At 38.6% G+C, this 17,684-nt stretch overlaps 1 protein-coding gene across 3 annotated transcripts in view; it reads right to left on the minus strand.

The window, feature by feature from the left end:
• Window positions 1-1,657: 1,657 nt before the first annotated feature.
• The window catches only part of BUB3 (BUB3 mitotic checkpoint protein), a 16,550-nt gene continuing 523 nt past the window's right edge, over window positions 1,658-17,684 (minus strand). Inside the window, exons 1-8 of one of the 3 annotated variants that reach the window (XM_015423472.1) lie at window positions 17,368-17,418; window positions 15,315-15,509; window positions 14,450-14,519; window positions 12,686-12,837; window positions 8,848-9,006; window positions 7,531-7,708; window positions 6,957-7,173; window positions 1,658-1,872 (exon numbers count right to left, since the gene is read on the minus strand). In XM_015423472.1, coding sequence (XP_015278958.1) covers window positions 1,863-1,872; window positions 6,957-7,173; window positions 7,531-7,708; window positions 8,848-9,006; window positions 12,686-12,837; window positions 14,450-14,519; window positions 15,315-15,509; window positions 17,368-17,415 — 1,029 coding nt within the window. In that variant the 5' untranslated portion in view covers window positions 17,416-17,418 and the 3' untranslated portion in view covers window positions 1,658-1,862. Of the gene's footprint in view, window positions 1,873-6,952; window positions 7,174-7,530; window positions 7,709-8,847; window positions 9,007-12,685; window positions 12,838-14,449; window positions 14,520-15,314; window positions 15,510-17,367; window positions 17,419-17,684 lie in introns of those variants that run through there. The other 2 variants (XM_015423474.1, XM_015423473.1) reach the window with 2 other exon arrangements.

Consider the following 17,684-nt stretch of genomic DNA (forward strand, 5'->3'; position numbering starts at 1 on the left):
ACCAGCTAGCCCTCCGAATAGAGACAGCTAAAGACGAGCAGTACCACTCCCCCAACCACCTAACTAGCACCTTGGTCCTTCCACCACCAATTTCTATTGACAAGGTAAATAGGCCATCATATCCCCCAAAGTGGTGTCATACCTGCTGGTGGTGGTCCCATCCTTGGTCCTTCCACCACCAATTTCTATTGACAGGGTAAACAGGCCATCATATCCCCCAAAGTGGGTCCCCCTTTGGTGTCAGACCTGCTGGTGGTGGTCCCATCCCTGCAGGACTCCAGGATTTATCTTAAAAGCCCAGAAACAGGTGATGATGCAAGCCTGGGCAGGAAGACACAAGCATCAAGCAAGGGTCTCACTGGTGAAGTCATAGGCAGCACAACAGACATCTGGATGATTTGGCTCACCCTTCCTTCACAGGGCAGGTAGCTTCTGGACTTCCCTTCTTGGCGGGGGTGTTGAGCAGTCTCAACATTCATAGGTTGCTATATTTCGTATGATAAAGCTGGCACAATTTTGGATCTAACACAATGCTTACAAAAGCTTCAGCCAGATGTGAATGGTTGGGTATATTACAACAACCCAGAAACAAGCATTTATGAAGTTAACAGCCAAATACAATAATCCCAGAGAAGTGAACTTTTTAGATGATGATTTAAACTTGTGCAAGTTACAGGTTTACAGAGACTATCATGCCTTCTTTACCCAGAAGATTGTGACCACACCAAAAAGTGAAGCTGGGGGATCCCCAACGACAAAACATAAAACAGCTCAGGAAGGCACATAAGGTGATGTCTCCCCTTCTCCATTTTCTGACAGTGTAGGAAGGTAGCAGAGAAAACTCTTAGTATCAAAATTCCAGTGATTCTAGATTTCAGCTCCAGAATGCAATCCTATAGATTTCAGCCACAGAGTGCAATCCCAAATTTATTCTCTTTCATGTGTAGCATAAAACATACTTTTCTGCAAGGGATGCTATAAAAGCAATCTCACTTTGCCAGATTAATTAGTTACAGCAATAGTTGATCTGACTTTGCAAGGTAACTTTGGTAACAAATGGTGAACTTTGTTATCCCAGAAGACTGCAAGACCCAAATATAAATTTACTTGTGCACAATAACTGCTGGTTTTAAATGGGGTTGTGAATTCCAGTCTGCATAAATGGCTGCATCATGATAGCTCAGGAGGCCTGGAGAGTATTGTCATAGTGATGTGGATCCCAGTTGCTGGACTAAAATGCATGTCTCAAACTATCTTCATTAAAAAACTACTCGTAAAAGCAGACATCACTGTTGAATAGTGTACCATAAGAATTCAATTTGCCATACCATCTTGCTGTTTCAAAGGCTTTGCACATATAACCTAATTTGCAACGGAGAACAAGCATGTAAGTTTATATGTAAGCCTTTCACAGCATATTTGCCTGATTCAAAAGTTAACCCTGTAGGACTGATATTACCCAAATAATTCTTCTTTCATCACAGAAGTGAGGGTGTAGTTCATCTGTTAGGCATGATAAGAATAAAATTCACAACACACTGCTGCTGAATATATCATAAGGTTTTTGAAAGATTTATTCAACCAACAGATAAATGATTATTAAATCTGTACAAAACTTCAAATACAAAATGTAACATTTCAAAGCAATAAATGGGCTTACAGACAATTTACTGTTGAAGCAGAAGAAAATATCTCTCTCAGTACAAGCTAACAGAACAGAATGACACTAAATTATTATACAAACACTATTTTTAGTGAAAGCATTATTGGAAACAGATCTTTACTCGATCAAAGGATTTACTTCAAGCTAGTCTTGCCAAAAGTAGGTGAAGATAAGATATGGAAGTTTTCTTGGTCAGAAGTCAAGTCGACCTGCAATAAAATAATATTTTATATAGCCACCTGATTTTCAGTTTTCCTAAATGCACATAAAAGAAACTTATTTAAAAACAGCAAAATAAGATTTTTACCATATCCTTAACTTTACAAATTCCTTTACAGCTGAGTCATAATTATAACAACATTAAGCCTCCAAATGTGAGGCAGGTCACAATTCACATGAAAACCCTCTTCGACCAAACTCCCTTACCAACTGAAAGTTTAAAAAGAGCAATCAACTACCACCATGGCACGCAGCTAAAGGATGGGATAAGTAACTGATGTCGAAAAGACATACTAATGTTCAGAAATCCATTTAAAGGAAGAAACAAGTCCAAAAAGATGCCTGTCTAAATGCATAGCAATTACGTTACAATTATTTTGTGAATATACAGATATGCTCTGTCTTGTCTCAGTTCATTACCAGCTCAAACAATTTGCCCTTCTGGGATCAATTGTTTGCTAATAAATAATTGTTTGCAGCCACAAAATGATATTAAGTACTATTCTTATTAGTTTTGCTTCTACATCCTGTAATAAGATTCAAAATTAACTGATTCCCAAGAGTCTAACCTTAACCTTGCTGTGTTTAACAGCCCAGGAAATGATGAACCATCTGTTTTAGAAAATAATGGACAGCCAAGAGGAAATATTGTTTAATTGTAGATTAACCTCCTCAGCAAGCAGAGTGAAGCCTCCCTATAATTAGCAAATATAACGCAAGCACAGAAACAGCTGAAGACATAGTCATGTGGCCAAGTCTTCAGTCCAGTGAGGGCTGCTTCTCACGTTACCGTTCAATGAGAATCAACTGCAGAACTACTCCCATTAATAAAAAGTATAACATGGGAAGTAAATTCAAGTATTACAAGAAGATAAAAAATATGAATTTTTACTATACCCCACCAACAAGTTATATCTGACAGGCTAAGCTAGAGTAGTCAGAGGTACCTATAACTAAAAATGTGAAAAAGTATATTTAGACTTAAACAAGGCTAGTGTTATAGCTAAGGATTGGCAATACTATGACTGCCCATAACAGATTTTCTTGGACATTTAAACTTCAAGAGTGCAGGTACAGCTACCAGGTCATATTTTGAAGATGACTTTTAGACCTCTAAAATGCCAAGGCAGAAGAACACAGCGACAACTTCTTGGGTCTGTTATGAAAGGATAAAAGTGCTCTTAAGATATCTACTGGAATGAAGGCAACTAAATCCTAAAATTACATCCCAGGAAGAACAGAGACAGGTATGTATTGATCTATGAGCCGACCCGGGGTCCCCAACCTTTTTGAGCTCTTGGCACATCTGGAATTCTGACACAGCATGGTGGGCGCAGCAACAAAGTGGTTCCTGCAGGTGCTGCCGCCAGCCACAAAATGACTGCCACAGCTTAACTTCAGTAACACAGTTCAGATCCTTGTGCTGTGGTACAGATGCTGCCAAAGCAACATTTTAAAAAATCTGCACAGCCAATCAAATCTCCAATAGTCAATTAGAAGCCCTGCCACACAAAACCCCTACCTCGCCCCACGAGCTTCCTAAAGACAGGTGGTGGGTGCCAGAAAGGATGTCACCAGACATGATAGTGCCCACAGGCACTACACTGAGGTCCTCTGAGCTAACCAGAGGAAACTGAGTCCCAGCTCCAACTTGCCATTTGATCAAGCTATCAAGGGAGCCATGACAGATCATTACTGGCTTCTCCTCCTTGATGCCTTGATCTCCATTATCCAGTCCTTGAAGTAATCAGTCAAAAGTAGGCCAGGAAGGAAACTTTGAGCCTGCATTCCCTACGTTCTGAACATGTTAAAAAGGAAATCCGAGGTTACATGAAAATAAGCCTGGATTGGGGTTGTGTACCAAGACACTGATCTCATGATCAGGCTGTGCAAAGATGTTCTATCTTGGACCCATTGCCAAGAGGGAAATATTGAGGCTTTTTGTAAGTACAAGACTGGTTAGCAAGATACATTTTCATATTTCTTTCCAGTATTCTGCCTAAAGCTATCTGTCTACAGGTTATTCCCAGTTATCTCTTCTTTCTAGGATTTATACTTTGTAAAAGATTCATTTTATTCATGATCTTTGGGTATGAAGTGATACCTTAGAAAGTCCTACACACAGCACTGAAATTCACTGATCAATTGAAAAGCTGAAGGAGAAGGAAGCAGAGAAGGGGGGGAAAGAACAGAAATCCAAAAATCTCCAACACACCCCCCCATAAATTTGTGCTGTGCAAGAGTCAGGATAAACGCATAAAAGGGGGAAGGGAGAATTCTCCTGATGGTGGAAGCTCAAGTACTGAAGTGATAACCCCAAGCACAAGGGAGCTGGAAAGGCACAGGTGTTCTTGTTTTTCAACAGTCAGATGCCTTAGGTTCTCTGCAAACCTGGCAGGTTGGCTGAGGGGAGATGTGATAGTGTCCTATTCCACCTCCTCGTTCAGTGACTAGCAAAACTCTACCTGTGTCAAAAAGCAAGCAAGGCTGGAGATAGCATGGGGTGGGAATATAAATATTGAAGCTGCAATGTCTCCAATGCACACAAAACCTTATACCCAGAATTAAACTTTGTTGGTCCTAAAGGTGCCACTGGACTCAAACTTTGCTCCACTCCCTCCGTAACTTTAAAGGTTTACAGAGGGTTTTAACATGAGCACAGGGCACAACTGTAAGAGCACAGCTGCCAGTAAATAGACAGGCAGTTCGTGCTGGAATGCTGGGATAGAGAATGAATGTTTAGAAGCTGTCAAGGAAGATCTATGCAGAAGATGTAGCTCTTGGTATTTATAAAATAATACACGTCAATTATAAAATAATACACGTATTCAGCAGATGGCTCTACAAGAGAGGTGAAGTCCATCTGTTTATAACTAACCTCTACATGCTGACTGAGACATATACAAAGTGCTAAATGGCTTGGGGACAGGACATCTTTCAGAGAACCCATGCCATAGAATCCCATTTTTTAAAATCGTTAAGGCAGGCAAAATACTGCATCCATCCATTTAGTAGGCAGAGCAGGTTGGCCAAATTTTAATGTACCTAACACGTGGAACTCCCTTTCCAAAGAAACTCTCTTCAACATTCTGGCTTCCATATGTTAACCACTCACTGGTTTGTATTTTGTTTTTATTTGGTACTTTACTGTAAAAGTTTTTAGAAATGCAGATAATATAGTAAAGGTTTCCCTTGCTTGAAAGCCAGGGAATCCGACTCTAGGGATGCAGTGCTCATCTCCGTTTCCAAACTGAAGAGCCAGCACTGTCCAAAGACATTTCCGTCTTTGGACGAACTTGCAATGTCTTGCTTTTGAACTGCTAGGCTGGTAGGAGCTGGGACCAGAGACAGGAGCTCATTCCGTCTTGTGGCACTCGGGTCTCAAACTGCTGAACTACCAACCTTCCAGTCTACAGTTCAGCATTTTAACCACTTGAGCTACTGCAGCCCTGCAGATAATATACTTTGAATTATAAATAGCCATATCTCCCCTAAACCCAGGTCCTGAATATTAACTACATAACAGCCCTGCAGATAATATACTTTGAATTAAAAATAGCCATATCTCCCCTGAACCCAGGTCCTGAATATTAACTACATGTGTGTCAAACAAACCATTGTTCTGACTAGACATGTAAAATTTCCAGAATTTCTGAAACCATTGGGGGGGGCCGACTTTCCCAGGGATTTTTTCCAGGAAAAAAAAAATGGGAACAAATTGAAATAGATGGAATACCTTCTTTCCTATCAAACCTAAACATTTTTTACTGATTGAACACCATAAAATGAATAATTTATAACTTACTTAGCCCATAAAATTGTACTATTTAGGAAATGTATGGATTTTAAACATCTTCATTTTTGATAAGAAAAATTTCAAATATACCGAGTACTTGAAAAACAGCTGCAAACTGCTGCACCCTATACTCCCATAGCAAATGTATATTTAATTTTGCCACCTGCAAGGCAGGATAAAAGTTGAAATAGAAAACAAAAACAAAAGAAAGTATATTATCTGGACAGAAACTCTCTCACAGAGTCTCAGTAAGAACCAGAACAGCAAGTATGAGAACATTAATGGTTATCCTGAACAGGTAACTTCCTATAGGGAGCGATAGTTCCAATCCACGCACAACTCTCCTAACCCAGAAGAGATTTTCATTCACATCAGAGAGTTACACTCTACGCAGACAAAAGGATAGAGTCGACAAAGAAATCTGCTTAAACAGGAGGTCTGAATTGAAAGCAGTGTGTATGTGTCCCTCTCATACAACGAGAAAACTTCAAACACTTAACTATATTTACAAGAAAATATGTATGCTGCAACAAATGTTATTTCGTGATTTTTGTTTCCTTATCTGCTCTTTCTTCCCCTATATGCTTAATAGGAGTGACTTCTAACCAGGCAGCAGTGAGGTAATGGGAATAACACATTCATGGAGTTTTCAAGCATTACAGCTTTCCATGAGTCCCAAAACTGAACAGGACATAACTCCCAGTGTGGTTTAGAGACAAAAATACTCATCTATTTAACTTTAGGCTAGATTCATTTGTCCTAAGAATTGGAAATTAGCTTTTTTTCCCCTCTGTAACCATAAATGCCACGATGTTGCACATTAACCACTTCAGCAGGTTGCACAATTGCCATAACCAGCTAAACCTTGGTGCACTACAGATGAGAATCTAGATCTGTATGCAATAATATTGCCAACAGTTTGAAATCTTAAAGATCAAACATAATTAGTCTTGCCCATATGAATTATCCTGAATTCAACTTAATTTTAAAGCAATGAACTCATAATAATGCCATGGCTCCATACAATAGTGCCTATTCAAGAAGAATGAGAGTTTGACATTTTTCTCCCACAAAACAAGCAGACAATTTTATCCATCAGGCGTCTATCAACCTACGGATATTGAAAGCTTGGAAAGAACAAGATAAAATCAACTCCAGCCCTACTGTCAAGCTGCGCTATCTCCCAGGAATCAATAATGCTATTCATGAATTTAGGAAAATTAATAAATCCTGAAATAAACGTTAGAAAAAACTCAAATACAGGTGAAGCATACTCACTTGGGTTTTGTTTCGGCATCTGTCACTTGGCGAATGTAGATACCATCTTCAGGATGTTCAATGTCATCCATTTCATACATATATGACGATGCTATTGCAAGAGTAGTCCCATCATTACTGAAGGCAAGTGAAGCTATGCTGGTAGGATAACGGTGGAACTGGCAGAGTCTTTTCTTATTGAATGGATCCCAAATATTTACAAAGCCATCAGAACCACCTACAAATGGATTTGCAAAAAGCTACAATATTAGGAATTATTTCTGTACGTGTTAATGCAATTAAGGTTCTATATAAAGTGCAAAGAATGAACAAAAATATCACACAAAAATATAACTATATTCTCTGAATTAATGCAGACAACTATCAAATTCAGTAATTTCCAACCTCACAAGTATTTAATCCAGCTGCATCTTTTCCAAATAAAAATTTCATCTCAAATTTAAGTTTGCAGTTCATGAGTTAAAGCAAAGATGCCTCAAGAATATGTTAAAAGAATCATGAAATAATTTCACATGAATTAAATGTGATCACAAAACAGTACCGATGAGACTGGACAATTAAGTATCTGTGTTACCTGTAGCAAATGTATTGTGGACATTGTGAAACGAGATGGCATTTACTGGATAAATCTGCTCAATGTTATTCTCCTTCAGTCTGTGACACTTGAAAGCATATTTCTTCTTCTGTACCTCCAAGCTTGGATCCAAATACTCAACTGCAACACGACCTTCTATAGAACTTAACACATAACCCTACAGAACACAAACAGAAACTTCACTTATTGCCATCATTGGTTATACCTTTTCTGTTATGCAATTGCTTTTGACTTCTGAAACCAGTCTCTGGAACTCTCTGGCCCTAAAGGTTTCATTGACTCCCATATTATTCAAATGACAGGTGGTTGTTTCAGTAACAATATTCGCATGTAGCAATTAATGCCTTCTGGTTTTATCTTTAAATTTTGTACTGTTCTGCAGTTTGTCTTTGATAGGCTACTGTATTTTTAACACTGTAAATTTGTTAGGCTTTTGATAATTTACTGTTTTATTGTGTTAATCATATTGGGAAACCTATACCTCTGCAATGGCAGGGTAAAATATGTTAATAAAAGTAAAACAAATGCACCACAATTCTACATTAAACATTCCACTACTGAAAAACACAGGTGTACTGAGTCCTGAAAGTTCTCAGAGAGAAGGTGCCAAAAGACAATTGCAGATTCTTAGCAACGTCTGAGGAGAAAGACAGCTGTTTTCTAGTTCTGACATGGGATCTAATCTGTGAAAAGAGAGAACACAATGACAAAGAGCCCCTGAAGAATTCTCAATGGAGACAACTTCTGTATATGAAAATAGCTTCAGAAAATAACTCTACACCTTCCACCATATATCATGCTACTTTACAACAAAAACAGTCAGGGCCTTTCCTTCAAATGGCCCTCCCTTCCAAAAGTAGCAGAAAATGGTGTGCATGTATCACATTAGACCTCAGGGGAGAAACAATGAAAGAACGTGTGTGCTCCCTTGATTAATCTTTTTTGTAGTTGTAGTTTTGCTAGCTTTAGGAAAGAACCATTCCCATCCTCAAAAATTACACCTAAGCAAACAGATTTTATCTGCTGGTAACAGTACACTAATTTTGCAAGTTTTTATGCTAGCATGTCTAGTGCTCTTGCATAAGTCAGAACTCTGTGTATTAGCTTTATATTTAAATAAATATTAACACTGTTGTAGGTTCCACTTTGGCATCTCCAAATCTTACTTTAAGACAAGCAGATAAATGCCATTTCTTTTAGAGAAAAATTAGCAAAACTAAACATTTTAACCTTAATAGTTAACATAACCTTAAGAGTTGTTACAGCAGAGACAGTTTTGAAGCACAGCTGACTTACCTGTTTGTTAGGAAATGCTCTGATACAACGGGTCTGATATTTAAGACTTGATTCTCTTCTCTGCTGAACATAGCCCATGTTCCGCAAGTCCCATACCAGAACTCTCCGACCAGCTGTCCCCACAATCAGTCTATCACCAGATACAGACAACGTATACACCTGGGGGGGGGAGAGACAACAGAGAGTGACATCACACTTTCCAACTTCAATTTTGGGATTTTTATGCTGGAAGATTAAAGGTAATATTTTATTTGTTCCATTGACAAGAGCAATGATAGCTGAAATTCAAAAGTAAAAAGCTGCCAGATTCAAGAGGCCCAACATTAAAATGCAAGAGATAGTCCACAGATCACACAACTATTAGTATTTCTACATACTAAAATCTTACCATGGCTGACAGCCTTGTGGCCACTTGTTGTTCAACCAATGTTTTCAATAATCTGGTATAATGTCTCAGTCTCCAAGACAAATAATTCTTCTTTGAGCCTTTCACACAGTCTCCACATCTAATGGACCAATTTTATGCTCTAAACCCTTATCTGTTAAGCTACTAGTTCTTATGGTTCACTCAAAATACATCTTGATGCAAACGAATCTCTAACCAGGACTGAGGCTTGAAGCTAGCCATGCAAAAACACATATGCAAATGTAACACTGCAACATCACTTGGTTAGGAAGTGAAGAGAGGAATTCACCTGCGATAAGGAAAGGGGAGAAAAAAAACTATGGGTACTTTAAGAACATAAGAGACGCCAATGTTGGATCAGGCCAAAGGCCCATCCAGTCCAACACTCTGTCACACAGTGGCCAAAAATACCAGGTGCCATCAGGAGGTCCACCAGTGGGGCCAGGACATTGGAAGCCCTCCCACTGTTGACCCCCCCCAAGCACCAAGAAGAAAGAGCATCACTTGACCCAGAGTCCCTATCTATACCTTGTGGCTAATAGCCACTGATGGACCTCTGCTCCATATGCTTATCTAATTCCCTTTTGACGCCGCTTATAGCCGCCACCACTTCCTGTGGCAGTGAATTCCATGTGTATTCCCAGCTCCTAACCAAGGTTACATGATCAGATAGCATTAAGCCTTCATCAAAGACAATTTTGAAGAGAAAAAAAGACTAACATATATCCTAAAGAAAACAATAACCCCCTGATACTTAACTGTAAATACCAAGGGAAAACCTACAGTTTGAAAAGCTACCTTGCCATTTATTTTGCCATTTCAATTTACAGAACTAAGGTTGCAATCCTATACACACTTATTTGGGAAGAAGAACCATGTCATAAGACAGGACTGAATAAAATGCATATCACTGAGCAGTGAGAAAAATTCAGAGTTATGATGTAGCAAAATTGCTACATTTGTTTAAACTAAACTAAAATCTTAATTAAGAATCTACACCACATGAAGTAATGATAATCAAAAGATATTTCAAATTATTCAAATTTCATATTTTATCTTCTGATTATTCAGTATACTTGACATGCAATCTAGGAAATTAAGATCAACCAGGATCAATGGAACTTAAGCACATTCTGTTAATTCACTGTGTTATGGCATTAGATAAATGCCACAGAATTAACAGAAAAAATGACAATAGTCCAAATATAAAATGACAAATTATACAACATATACTTGACTACAATATAAAATGTGATTACATGCAATCCATATATGGAAAAATGTACTGGGAAATGTTGTAACAGGAATGTTAACCACTTTAAACCTTCTTTAAAAACTGACATCACACCTGTATTCTTTCTATATTCAACAGCCATAAATCATTTATCAAAAACAGTACTTTAAAAATTGACATAAGGAACACTAGTGTGCCAATAAAATACTTGGTTCAGTGTGACTGTCTATTACAGAGGTGTCGAACCCATTTGTTATGAGGGCCGGATCTGACATAAATGTCACTTTGTCAGGCTGGACCGTGTGTGCCATAAACATAATGCCAGGTACCAGAGATATAAACTGTATAAAGAACAGCAGCTGGTAAGCTCTGAGTTGGTGTATCCTTACTGCAGGGCCCCATGGACTGGGAGGGTGGTGTAAAGAAAAACCCATATGGGCAAATTGGAGAGCAAGTGGTGAAACACTGGGCAGACACCCCCACACTGCTTGACTGCTGCAGATGAGTTTGTTCTGTCATGCTGAAGCCACCATCAGAGCAGCTCCGCCCACTCCACCCGAGCAGTCTCCTGTTCCCTCCCCTGCACTAGCTGCTCATGGGCCGCATAAGAGCCTTGGACAGGCTGGTTCTGGCCCCTGGGCCTTATGTTTGACACCCCTGGTCTATTATATAGCATTCTACAAGAAATTTACCACAGCTCTCTATAAATCACATGTTAAAACAATGCCATTTTACTCTGATCAAAGCTGTTGCCAGAAGTAGATTCAGGTTGTGCCGTGGGTGTGGCTGGCTACACAGTGGGCTATTTAGACATGTGAAACAAAATGACAGCCCATCACTATGACTGGAAAATGTTCAAAGTGATAAGCCAGTAGACGCTTAATACTTGCACCCTTCTGGCCATGAAAATGAGAAAGAGCTTGCACATTAAAACTTAATGAAAATGAAAAGAGCCAGTGTGGTGTAGTGGTTAACAGTGTCAGACTAGTATCTGGAAAACCCAGATTCAAATCCCTTCTCATGCCATGGAAGCTCACTGGGTGACCTTGAGCCAGCCACACTGTCTTAGCCTAACCTACCTCACAGGATTGTAGTGAGGATAAAATAGAGGAGAGGAGAATGATGTAAGCCACTCTGGGTCCTCAGTGGGGGGAAATTCAGGGTATAAATGAATTAATAAGTACTAATAAAATTATTGTCTATTGAGCAAAGAGACTTTAAGCCCTATCATCCTTTAAAAAACATGCACCTGATCAAACCAATGGACCTCAATGATGTTTTGAATACACACAATTCAAAGAACACAAGTCAGGTTTGCCACTGTATACAGCTTTCTTCCAATTCATATGTCTAATTTAAAAGCTCTGAATACACAAAATACACAGCAGTTCGGAAGCATTTTCTGTATTTCAAGCACTTTACACACATTGTCTTATAATCCTTACAACAGCCCAAAAAGGCAGGCAGGCAGGCACTATTCCCCTATAGCAGACAAAGGTTGGGAGTGGCCTAAGGTAACTATGGGCAACTATGGGCAAATCTTCACAGATCATAACCACTACACTACACCATCACCCCAACTTGCTGAAAATAATAAAGATATGCCAGCCAAGCTTCGTTATTTATTTTGGCCCACAAAAGGATATACTAACAATGGTCTCCATCTACAACTCCACTGTGTATGCCTTCATTCATGATCAGTGATTTGTCACTGACAGTGCAATGTGAGCAATGCTACAGCTGGCCTGTTGTTTTGCAGCCTTGACTAAGTCTATGTGGTCAGATTTTGCCCACACAACAAATGGATACTAAGTTTCAAATAATTTCAAAGATCACTACTTTACTTTGTGTTTCCCTGGTATTCTAAGCCAACTAATATTTATTTAATAATCACGTAAAATTCTGCTTCATTTCTTAGGCATGTATCTTTGCCCTCATGAATAAAATAAAGCCCACATAGTTGGGCTAGGCCCAGAAAAACCTGGATTGAAGTCTTCATTCAGCTATGAAGTATACTAGACAGCCTTCTGCCTCTCTCTCTCACTCACCCCTCCAGGGTGGAGAGAATAAAGTGGAGGAGGGGAGAGCCATGTACACTGTCTTGGACTCCTTGGAGAAAGGATGAGATACAAATGTAAGGGGGGAAATTAATGGATATGGAATGAAAAACATGGCAACCTTACTGCTTAAGTACAAACCTTTTCAGGTTGAGAAAATGTTCCTGCATTACAGGGTGTTCTGGGATCCCATAACTTAACGGTCTGATCCCAACTTCCTGTTACCATTACATTGACCTCTGGACAATACTCCACACATCTGATAGGAGCATCATGGGCGCCGACAAGATTTTCTGTAGGAAAAAGTGATGCAAATCTGAATACATAGCTACAGTAAACCCAAAATTAATAAAAAGAACTGAGCAATATTCATACAGCAGTAGCAGGGTTTAATCTGCCATTCACTAATGTATGTGCATGCTGGGACATCTTTCAAAGGACGCTTGATCCTCTAATCTTCGCAATAGATATACGGTTCTGAAGTGTTAAATGTAGACTAATAGATATCAACTCAGTATTTCAAAGAAGATTAAGGGGGTGTTGGTACCCATGCAGAGATTTTCAAGCAAACAAAAGAGATTTGTGCACCTAACTCTGCTGGGTTTCTCTGAAAATCCAAGCCATGAATGGCATGTTAGAAAGATCTAATAATCGGTGAGTGTGGCATGACCACATTAGTTCATGCCTTTGCCACTTGAGTAAATTAGGCACTTCCAACAAAACATTGTCAATAAAACCTTTATTCCACACCATCAGCCATTTTATCTCTGTGCCCTGTATTATTAAACGGTTTTAGAAGCTTTTAAAGTGATGTTGAATACTCATCCTATAATACTTTACTTTGTTACCTGAGCCCTCCAACTCAGGAAAGAAACAAATTAGTACATTTTTTTAATCCTCTAGAAGTTATTTTAAATAGCTTTCTGCACCATAGCAATAGCCCAATTCTCCACTATCTTTAAAGACTTCAAGAAACCACTGTCTGGGAAATTCTTATCCCTTTACAATGTCACAGCATCTAATTTTATCCTGGCAGGAACACCTAAGCAGCTTTTCTGACATTCATCTAGTCTGCTTCCAAATATCCAAAAATCTGACCATACTTTTCATGTACTAAATAAAAAAATAAAACTATCAATTAAATAAGCATTTATCAGTTTTATAAAGATTTTATAAAAGATTTGTATGGAGTAGGCAACAGATGCATACACCCTTTCCCTTTAAATAGCTATAAAGCCCCATCCATTTTTAAGGTTCAGCAATTTAAAAGGAAAATTAGTGTTCCTTGAGTCTGCATAAACAGATGGTATGCATGCAGCAGTCCATATGGGCTAAAGACAGGATGATGCCCATCTTCCAAAATCTTAGGCCACTGCCATTTGAAAGGCTGTGAGATGTTACAGGAGGTTCTTTTAGAAATGCATGAATGGGTGAACAACAAATGGAACACTCAAGGGTAGGTAAACGACTGCATGTAACCGTCATAAAACAGTTAACAGTTTTCCTTACAATATAGAAGAAATAAGTAATTCTAGTAAAACACTTGTAATTTTTATATAGTGTTGGAGAAAACACAGAGAACACAAGCTCCTTTTTCAGCAGACTAAAAAACTGTATAGACTGATAAAGCATTAAATACAAAATAAAAACCAAAAGCGGCTCTGCATGGCAATAAATGGGGCTATACAAAGTGCTCACATAAAACCATGTGGCATAGTAAATATGATCTTCTGCAATTCCGGGAAAACAAAAACATTTGTCTTTTGCTTTGTGACACCACAACTACCATCTATATTAATATCTTTAAAATCTGACTGTACAATATGTTATTATTTCAAAAGATTATTTTTGCTGAACTAATGTTTGGCTTTTAGCAGGCTCTGCTATACCATTAGACTAGCTTACCTTGATCAGTGTTCAAGTCATGCATTTTTAACTGCCGATCTAATCCTCCACTCCATGCATGTGTAGGGTCCTTCCAGAGAGAGAGAATGAATGTGTTCATTTAGGTTTTATAGTTGTAGCAAGCAAATATTATAAAAAGCACTTTAAAAAAAAACCCTAGTATACACATCCACAAAGCAGCACTACAGATAAGTGCCAAAATCAACATAGTAATGATCAGTTTTTAAAACACAATAAACCAACATTTGTTGGTTCTAGAATGTTAGAAGGGAAGGTCATCTCCAATTCTATTGTTCCCCCGTAGCGTTACAATGTACCCATCAAAACAAAAAAAAACCCAGAGACTGAAACCCGAAAACATCCGTCTGCACATGAAAAGTGATTTTGTGCATACCAAGGGAGGCAAGGTGGCCTCTTCCTTCCAGTGGCAGTTCTTTGCCCGCATGGCTTTAACAGGGGACTGGGGGTGGGGGGCGGGGCTACTGCCAGAAGGCGAGGACCTGAAAAGATTCTCTACATGCACAGAACCAGTGGCTCAGCCTGTGTGTGTGGTGGTTAGATCAGTGGATTAGGACCTGGATTCAAATCCTAAATCAGTCATGAAGCTCATAGGGTTTTGGAGAAGGCAAAAATGGAGAGAGGAGAACCATGTACATCACTCTGAGCTCCATGGTAGAAAGGCAGAATAAAAATGCACAGACAAGAACATCAAGCAGTGTTTTCAATTCCAACCTAAAGCTTTAACTGATACAGTACAGTAATAATCACTTAAAGCTGGCTGCCCATCAGCATAATCTTAAAAGTACAAGAGTACTTTGAGTAGCCATATAATCAAAGCCTCATAGTAATGAAGTAAAACACTTACATAAAAAGCACAATCAAGTACTGCTCCTGTGTGTTGGTACTTGAGTCTCATGGTGTTGGCTGGAACATCATACAGACGAACCGTAGTATCCCATGATGAAACAAGCAGAAACTGAGATGTGTTGGGACTGAATTTCACTGATGAGATTCCATCTTCTGGTGGCTGGTTCAATTTAAATTCATTTGACCCAGTCATCTGAATAAAGATTGCACAAAAATTAACCACTGATTTTGAAAAGATTTCCTAAAATGATATTTGTCTATAACATTTAGACAGGAATGTTTTAGATAAGGAATTATGTCACTGGCCTGTATCCAACCATGTATGCATAGAAGATGCATGGAGTTTATCCAATTTCATCTCCTTTCCAGCAGCTCCTCCCAAACCTCAGAAAAATCATGGGGTTCTGAGATCCATGCACACAAAAGCAATGTAGGTCAAAGTATGACAATGAGTAGGGGGAAGGGTGTGAACATCCTCTCTCTTCTCTTACAGAAGTCATTAGAAGGAGTTATTTCAAAGCCCTTCCTCCAGCACACCAACCTCGATGGCTATTCCTTCACACAAGCCCTGAAACTCTAGGAGAAAAGCTGCGTCAGTTATTGGGCATAAAACTGAATAAGGTGAATTTCACTATCCACAAGGAACACAGATCTTTCTTGTCTTAGTCTTCCCCAAGCAGTCTTCTGACTACAAGAAAATATAATCCTGGGGTTCCAGGATCCGCACAGACTATCAGTAAAGCATACTGGAAGGCTGCTGTGGGGAGGGGGACAAAGACAAAATCACCCCTTGTGCATTTTCTATCTGCACATAACAGAAAGATTCATGCCTTCAGCACTTTCCACATACGGATCCTAGAAATGAAACCACCGATTGTTTTGATTTTGGGTAACAGTAAAAATCATACTAGAATAGCTAAAATCATACTGGAATAGCACTATAAATTTACCTGCACTATATAACTAGCACCTGGATGTGTGAACTTCAAGGCGAAGTTTAATCTGTGATTGATCATTCATGCATTCAATTAATTACTTGATATTTGATGCCACCAAGCAATGATCATGCACGTGTGAACCACCTTTCAGCTTAATGATGCCAGGAAGGAGCATCTCAATGACTCCTCTTACATGACTGTAAGGCTAAATAGGTCACAACAATTTTACCTCCGTTATTAACAACTTATTAATCAAACCCTAGCTGAGCTCCTCTGCACACTAACTTAAGAGTAAACCATACCGAGCACAATGGACTTTACTGCTAACTAAGCATACATAAAAATGGGTTGCAAACTGATTACTGCCCCCAAAAAACCCACTTTGGAAAACTAAATCTCCCTATATATTATGAAATGTATCAAGAGTAAACAAAATAGTTGGCTTAATTTCTGTAAGAGAAGATACTACACTGAACAAACTACCTCTTTTCTTAAAACATTATTGGAGCTATGCAATAGCATGGCATGGCATGGCATCCTCTTAACTCTTAAATTGACATTTCCAATATAAATCCTCACAACAGTAAAGATCCTGGATTATACTACTATTATTACAGCATTTGTATGCTGACAGTTTTAGTGGTTATGACTTCCTAGGTATCTGCTTGTTATTTCCTGGTTTTGAGACATCAAGAACCTAATAAAAAACAACAACAAAATAAACCAAAGCTTTCAGAGTACAAAGATTACAATACACTGTCTATTCTGTTTTTTAATTAATCAGCATCTATTGAGTCCAAGCACTACTGAAACCACTTACACCCATTACTAAAAACATACATATAAGGTCTGGGTATTAAATTTGTGAAATTATGGGTTAACCTTGCAGTGTAAATATCAGTGTACCTTGCAGTGTAAATAACAAATGTAGTATAAATGAACATTATTTTTGTACATACATATGTTTAACACAGATTTTTTTTTTTAACATAAGCAATATCTTTCCAGCTAAAACATTATCTGGAAGATTACTGTGGGGCCTGTTGTCATAAACCGGTTCATTCTGAAATAGTTGAAAGACGAAAACCAAAAAGCATCATTCCCTGACTCTACCTCTTTTAGACTGCTTACAGGCAAAATATTTTGGATCTCAGGACACATAACCAAAGCCCCATATAATACTCTGCATTTTGTCCACTAGTACACTTCCCATTGTTTCCACCTGAGAAAACCAAGAGTGAAAAAATACACTTAATTGTAGTATTTATAAACCACCTTTCCCTCAAAAAAGGGTCAATGCAGATACAAGCCTCCCAATACAGAGAAGCTTTAAGATGAGGGAAACTGATTGCTATCCCATATTGTAATTTTATACACCCAATTGGTGCCTCTCTTTTTTTTAATTTAAAAACCCTTTATCGGAAAGGATG

The sequence above is a fragment of the Gekko japonicus genome, unplaced genomic scaffold, assembly GCF_001447785.1.
Source record: "Gekko japonicus isolate JY-2015 unplaced genomic scaffold, Gekko_japonicus_V1.1 scaffold2378, whole genome shotgun sequence".
Taxonomy (NCBI): Eukaryota; Metazoa; Chordata; class Lepidosauria; order Squamata; family Gekkonidae; genus Gekko; species Gekko japonicus.